At 45.0% G+C, this 7,192-nt stretch overlaps 1 protein-coding gene across 1 annotated transcript; it reads right to left on the bottom strand.

Annotated features, from left to right (window-relative positions):
* Positions 1-797: 797 nt before the first annotated feature.
* Positions 798-2,869, bottom strand: LOC18044742 (glucan endo-1,3-beta-glucosidase). Its single transcript, XM_006435469.2, has 3 exons — positions 2,375-2,869; positions 1,426-2,284; positions 798-962 (listed from the first exon to the last, which is right to left on the bottom strand). The coding sequence occupies exons 1-3, from the start codon at positions 2,837-2,839 to the stop codon at positions 937-939; spliced, it is 1,350 nt and encodes a 449-aa protein (XP_006435532.1). The 5' UTR covers positions 2,840-2,869; the 3' UTR covers positions 798-936.
* Between the last annotated feature and the right edge of the window lie 4,323 nt (positions 2,870-7,192).

Raw genomic sequence — 7,192 nt, 5'->3', positions numbered from 1 at the left:
AAAAGAATCCGGCGCGCATGGTATGAGTATGCTGCCGCCTTTCAGGTTTGCTGTCAGATTGATGAAATTATTAGCTTTTATTATAATTTTTATTCAAATACAGAAACGATGAATTTGGAGAACGCATCGAAGTTGAACAGCATAAGCAAGCTGAGCAGAACAGATTAGAGGGAAATATTGAAGAATTTGAGAATATTTAGAATGTGGAACAAGAACTGGATGCGCCGTTTTAGAGTGCTGATGAAAAGATGGGATTTCAATATATGTTACATTTGTTTGTAGGCGAAGCGGCGAGTCAAGAAGCAAATCTAGTAATTTATTAAAGCCGCAACCGAGCAGAAAAGTAGGTTGCAAGGCTAGATGGAAAACGGACAGTTCGAACTTTTGTGTTATTTGGCAATCGAAGGGTCTTTTTCCATTAAAGTAGACGGTGCCATTTGAGTGTCATGTGCAAAGTTTGTGCTTTACTGTGTATAAATAGCAGCAGCACTCTAAAATTAATCACAAAACATAGAAGCACTTTATTCACATTAATTTATATGCACATATCGACAAACAATGAGGGAATTTTGATCAATTTTCGCATATTGTAAGTAAACCCTTTGAATGGATTGCCTTAAAAATGTAACATTTAAATCAATCCGTACTAATATCCAAATTTCTAAATCGATTTTGTTATAATGATAAATGAGCTTAAACAAAACCATAAATAACTTTTTTATTTTTATTTTTGTAAACATCAATCCGAAAAGTGAGAGTTTAATTTAGTAGGCGAGATTATAAATGAAGAAGTAAAAGAGTGAACATAAACATTTTCAATCCCACGGCCACACCAACATTTATCTTACATTTAATAATAATCAGCAGGTACACTTTGTATTATTACAGAAGTGAGGAATGTATCAAGCAGTTTGTTCCATATGAAAGCTGATCACCTTAGGCGTAAACACAGCTGCCATAGCCTGAAAAAATTAAGAACATAAGCAAAGCAAATTAGGAAGAATTTAAATAAATAATATAATAAATAATTATAGCAGTAACATTAATTATTTGATAATGAAAACGTACAATACATATAAATTAAGAATGATCATGTATGCGTTTGAGAATAAAAAAGAAGAAAGATGATGATTTAGGCCGGTTTTAGAAATTTAGTCAATTTTTTTTAGGGAAGTGGATTATTATTTTAATCAGTTGGTAAATTATTAAAAATTTTCCCAATGAGATATGGTGTTTATATATATATATATATATATATCCTCATGTTTAGAACAACTTGATTACAATAATACATATATATCCTCATTCACCATATCAAGAACTGTTGGATTCCATTTCCCACGTGTTAACAACATAATTTATATTTCCTTTCACTATCCCCCGTCAAATGAAAAAATAATTAAAAATATTTTGAAGTTAACTTACTTGGATTGTTGGTAGTGAGCAAAGCAGTTTGCTTGAAATCGCAGTCGTTATCGTCACGGCGGCCCTTGAGCGCATAGTAAGCATTCATGGCGTACTGTGCATGAGACCAGAGAGTGTTGGGCTCAAAGCAAGAACCTCCAGGTTGAATAGGCGCACAGTCAATACCTTGGCTGCATACCCAGTCTAAATTTCCTTGCAGGGACTGAGGGTTTGTGTTGGGTCTTGGCACGCAGAATTTCTTGTCTGTTGGCTGTGGCTGTGGCTGCGTCTTGGCCCCGGCCCCATTGAGCATGACTCCAGCATCATAAACCGGGGTAAAGTCCGGTTTGAACAACCCAAAATTCCTCTCAGAGGTCGCCCCGGGTTTTTGATTCTCATTGAACAATGCGAAAATGTAAGTCTCAAATTGCTTGTTTGGCATCAAAGGTGTTCCTTTCCCAGAGTTAACCTTCTGAATTAAGTTCCAATTGAAGGAAGCGGCATTGTCCACAGTAGCAGAGGACTCCCGTGGGTCACCGGCAGAGGGCCAACCTGTCTCAGCCACCACAATGGGCACATCAGAGTAACCGAGAGCTCTCATGGCTGAATATACAGCGTCCATTTGAGCATCAAACATGTTGGAGTATGTAATCCTTGTGTTGGGATCATATACTCCTTTGTTGGGTTTGAAGAGAATGTAGTCTGAGATTGAATCGGCGTAGTTGAAGTAAGGGTATGGGTTGATCATGAATGCTGACTTGGTTTCACGTAAGAATTCAAGCATGGGTGCAATTATGTCTTTGTCGTACCCTTCCCTGAACTTGCCTGCACTTGGTGGCTCCGACACACCAAGGAACCCTAGAGTATTTGGGGTTGAGATCTGCATGCATTACGTACGCATATATAAAGTAGATGCAGGCATGTCAAATTTACAAATACTAGACTAATTAATAATTATTAGGTTACGTACCTTAATATCTTTAATACCAGCTTCTATCAAAGCCTTGTTGATTGACTTCATGGCAGGTACAAGATTATAAATCCAGTCCTTGTTAGCGCTTTGCATGATTTCATTACCAACAACAACACGAATAATCTTGGTACTTGGGTAAAATGGAACAATGTTAGCAGCTACCCAGTTTTTAGCGGCTGGGAGCTGAACAAGAGCAGGAATGTCACCATTGCCAACGCTAACAGTCACAGAAATGTTTGTGTTAGCAAAGGCACGAAGAATCTCAGGGTTGGCATCAAAGAGTTTAATCGCATCAATTGTTGTTTTTGTCTTCAGAAAGTTGGCCACTTCAGCTGGTTTCGGAAGATTATTAGCAATGGTGCCATAGTTAACGCCAATGGCAGATGTTGTGGCAGCTAACCGTAGGATGAGAAGGCTGGCTTGGAGGACCACGAGTCCGCTGCTGCTTCGCGTGCTCCGCATTTTTCCCTAATTTCGACCTCCTTGATAAATATTTTTGGTTCTGATTTTTTTGCTATTAGAAACGTGGAGTATAAATAGAACAGGAACTTTAAATTTAGTAAATTAAATTAGTGGTTAGAATTTTTTACCTAATGAAGAAGCCATGTCTACCCGTGTTTTGTGGTTTTAATTGATTTCTCGGTCATCCGACAGTACGATACAAATGACTTTTGGAATTAGTCATATCCATGGAAATTTCATTCAACTTAGTGTTTTTTTGGTACTGGAACAATAGGTTTTTGGCTCCAATTTGCATTGGAACAATAATGTATTGAATGTTGGTAGGGAATGTTGTCAAAACACTATCGCGAGGGGTGAGCATAATGAGATGAAAAGTAAGGATCTCTTGTGGGTGGAAATAAGGATCACTGGATCGGCATTAAGGATCCTTCGTCAGAGCAAACGAGGAATCCTAAATTGAGGCTACATTACTCTTAAGAACATGCTCCACTCTCTTCTTAAAAGCTATTCGCACTACAAAAAAACTGACAATAGATGATAGTGACTTTATGATAAAAATCATTTTATCATATAATTATGATGGAGCTGTGCCCCTACTTTCATGCACTCGGTTATTTTATAGTCAACTTCTTCAACTATCTTGATCATTGTTAAATACCCATATGGGCAGCGTACCATTGTCTTCCACTAATTTCCTTGAGTTTTCGTTTTATTGTAGGAATATGCCATGCTGATAAAGTTTATTTCAAAAATCACATCATGCCGCGTTTTGAATATTTTTAAAAATAAAATATTACTTTTAAATTTGGTAAAAAAGGGTCAATATTAAATTTCTATCATAATGTTTGCATGCCCATTGGTTAAAAAACCATCTTCTAATTTGAAAACGAGAAAACAAGAAAAACTATCTCCTTTAAGCTAATTTTCAAGGAAAAAAAATTGTTTTGAGAGTGTTTAACAAATCAATTCTGAATTTTAATGTGATATAGGAACTCGATTCTAAAAATCCATTTTTCATGGGGTATAATTATTTCATTCTTGTCCAGAATAAACCTACTTTCATATCTCGCTGTTAAAGGTGGTACTTATTGTTAGTTTAGAGGTACACATTCATAGAAGGGCTTCTTTTTTTTCAAATAAATTTATATTTGTTGCGGGAAGCTCTTGATGGTACTGAGTTTGCAACCGTGATCCAAATTCTACATGGTTTCTGTACGAGCTGCAATGAGACATCCTGATCTTTTTGACTTGAAATATGTTGCTATTGGTAATGAATATTGTGGAAGAAAGAATTACAGAAGTCTGCATACTGTTCTAATTCATTTCTATTTTTTGGAGCAAATAGTCAATTGTATTTTACAATAACGAAGAAAGATTTGCATCTTGAGTTTGTGAATGACAATTAAATGGTTGGATAAATGAAAAAATGAATCTTGTAAGATATTGTTGTGAGTGTTGGGTATATTCAGTTGGTATTATACATGCAAGTTGAAAGAAACTATTCAACTTGGGAGTTTTTTTTCGGGAATTTACTGAGAATGAGAGTTTATCTATTGGAAATTTATTAAGAATATGGGAGAAGTTCTGCCACCCGAAAGATTCAATGGCTTCTTAAAATATGTACTATTGGTTGTTGGAATTTGTTTTCTGAACTTTTTATCCTTTTGGCTGGATAACTGTTGGATACTAGTTAGATTTATAGTTCGTTACATTGTTAGTAGTTTATTACTAATATGATTTAACTTATATATCGATAATCAAAAACTTTATCTATCTATAAAACTTGTTCTATATATTGTTATGTGGATGTTATTAATATAAAGTGTTTTTGGATTTAATAAAATGTTTAATTTAATTTTTAGTTCATATTGACTTAGTAATTGAGTTTTAAATACAGGAATGTGTAAATATAAAGCCTTGCCCCATTCCGAGTCCCGCGGAGGCCACATCCCCCCGCCCCCAACTAAGGCTATAACACACCTGTCTCGGGGCCCGCGGGGCCTTTAACACCTTGACCTGCAGGCACTATTTGTTGGCGGGCCTCTGCACACACTTCCCCTCGGGCGGCCTGAGGATCCTCGGAAAGATTTGCCTCATTCTGAGTCCCACGGAGCCCACACCCCCCGCGCCCCACAAAGGCTATAGCACACCCGTCTCGGCGCTCTCGGGGCCTTTGGCCCCCTAACTTGCGGGCACTATTTTTGGGTGGGCTTTGCACGCACCTCCCCCTGAGTGCCCCAAGGCCCCTAAAAAGGCCTTGACCCATTTCGAGTCCCGCGGAGGTCACAACCCCACGCCCCCCACCAAGGCTATAGCACTCTCGTCTCGGCGCCCTCGGGGCCTTTGGTCCCCTGACCTGCGGGCATTATTTTTGGGGGGCCTTAGCACGCACCTCCCCCCGAGCGCCCCGAGGACCCTCGAAAAGCCTTGTCCCATTCCGAGTCCCGTGGAGGCCACACCCCCGCCTCCCACCAAGGCTATAGAACATTTGTCTCAAAGCACCTAGGGCCTTTGGCCCCTTGACCTACGGGCACTATTTTTGGAGGGGTCTCAGCACGCACCTCCCCCCGGGGGCCTCGAGGTCCCTCTTAAAGCGTTGTCCCATTCTGAATCCCACGGAAGCCACAACCCCACTCCCCCCACCAAGGATAAAGCACTCCTATCTCGGCGCCCTTGGGGCCTTTGGCCCCTTGACCTACGGGCACTATTTTTGGGGGGGCCTTAGCAGGCACCTCCCCCTAGGCGCCCCAAGGCCCCTCGCAAAGCTTTGTCCCATTTCGAGTCCTGCGGAGGCCACACCCTCCCGCCCCCACCAAGGATATAGCACACCCGTCTCGGCGCCCTCGTGTCCTTTGACCCACTGACTTGGGACACTATTTTTGGTCGAGCCTTTGCAGGAGCCTCACCCTGAGCGCCTCGAGGTCCACTGCAAAGCCTTGCTCCATTCCGAGTCCCGCGGAGGCCACACCCCCCTTCCCCCACCAAGGCTATAGCACACCCGTCTCGGCGCCCTTAGGTCCTATGGCCCCTTGACATGCGAGCACTAATTTTTGGGGGGCCTCAGCACTGACCTCCTGCCAGGCGCCCCGAGGCCCCCCTAAAAGCCTTGCCCCATTCTGAGTCCCGTGGACGCCACACCCCCTGCCCCCCACAAAGCGTATAGCACACCTGTCTTGGAGCCTCTGGGCCTTTGACCCCCTGACCTGTGGGCACTATTTTTGGGCGGGCCTCTATACGACCTTCCCCCCTAGTGCCTAGAGGCACATCGCAAAGCCTTACCCTATTTCGAGTCCCGTAGAGGCCACATCCCCATGCCCCCACCAAGGCTATAGGACACCCGTCTCGGCGCCCGCAGGTCACAAAGCCTTCCCCCATTACGAGTCCCGAGGAGTCCACATCCCTTGCCCCCACCAATGCTATAGCACATCCATCTCGGCGCCCCTGGGGCCTTTGGCACCCTGACCTACGGGCACTATTTTTGGGCCGGGCTTTGTACGTTCCACCCCTCGACGCCCCGAGGCCCCTCGCAAAGCCTCGCCCCATTCCGAGTCCCACGGATGCCACGCACCCGCGCCCCCCAACAAGGTTATAGCACACCCGTCTTGGCGGCCCTGGGGACTGTGCCTCCTGACCTGCGGGCACTATTTTTGGGCGGGACTCTGCACGTGCCTGCCCCAGGGCTCCCCGAGGATCCTCGGAAACCTCGCCCCATTCTGAGTGCCGCGGATGCCACGCCCTCGCGCCGCCCAACAAGGCTATAACACAACCGTCTCGGGGCCTCGGGTGCCTTTTGGCGCCCCGACCTGAGGGCACTATTTTTGGGTGGGCTCTGAACGTTCCTCCCCCGGGCACCCCGAGGCTCCTTGCAAAGCCACACCTCATTCCCAGTCCCGCGGACGCCCCTCCCCCATGCCCCCACTAAGCCTATAACATACTCGTCTTAGGGACCCGGGGGGCTTTAGGTGCCCTGACCTGCGGGCACTATTTTTGGCCGGGGATTTGCACACGCTGCCCCTCAGGTGCCATGAGGCCCCTCGCAAAGCCTCGCCCCATTCCGAGTCCCGCGGACGCCACGGCTCTGCGCCCCCCGCCAAGGCTATAGCATACCTGTCTCAGCGCCCCTGGGGCCTTTGGCCCCCTACCTGCGGGCACTATTTTTGGGCGGGGCTCTGCACGTGCCTCCCCCACGGCGCAACGAGGCCCCTCGCAAAGCCTCGCCCCATTCTGAGTCTTGCAGACACCACGCCCCCGCGCCCCTCGCCAAGGCTATAGCCCACCTGTCTCGGCTCCCCTGGGGCCTTTGGCCCCCCGACTTGTTGGCACAACTTTTAGGCAGGGCACTGCACGCGCCTT

Source organism: Citrus clementina, unplaced genomic scaffold (assembly GCF_000493195.1).
Source record: "Citrus clementina cultivar Clemenules unplaced genomic scaffold, Citrus_clementina_v1.0 scaffold_4, whole genome shotgun sequence".
NCBI lineage: Eukaryota > Viridiplantae > Streptophyta > Magnoliopsida > Sapindales > Rutaceae > Citrus > Citrus x clementina.
Note: the sequence above shows the minus strand (reverse complement) of the source record. Positions and strands in the feature narration are given on the sequence as shown.

Excerpts from the sequence above, each read along its gene's own strand:
- LOC18044742 (XM_006435469.2), bottom strand. The coding sequence starts at position 2,839 with ATGCGGAGCACGCGAAGCAGCAGCGGACTCGTGGTCCTCCAAGCCAGC. Across the intron at positions 2,285-2,374 it reads CTGGTATTAAAGATATTAAG|ATCTCAACCCCAAATACTCT; the intron begins GTACGTAACCTA and ends TAATGCATGCAG. Across the intron at positions 963-1,425 it reads GCTCACTACCAACAATCCAA|GCTATGGCAGCTGTGTTTAC; the intron begins GTAAGTTAACTT and ends TAATTTTTTCAG.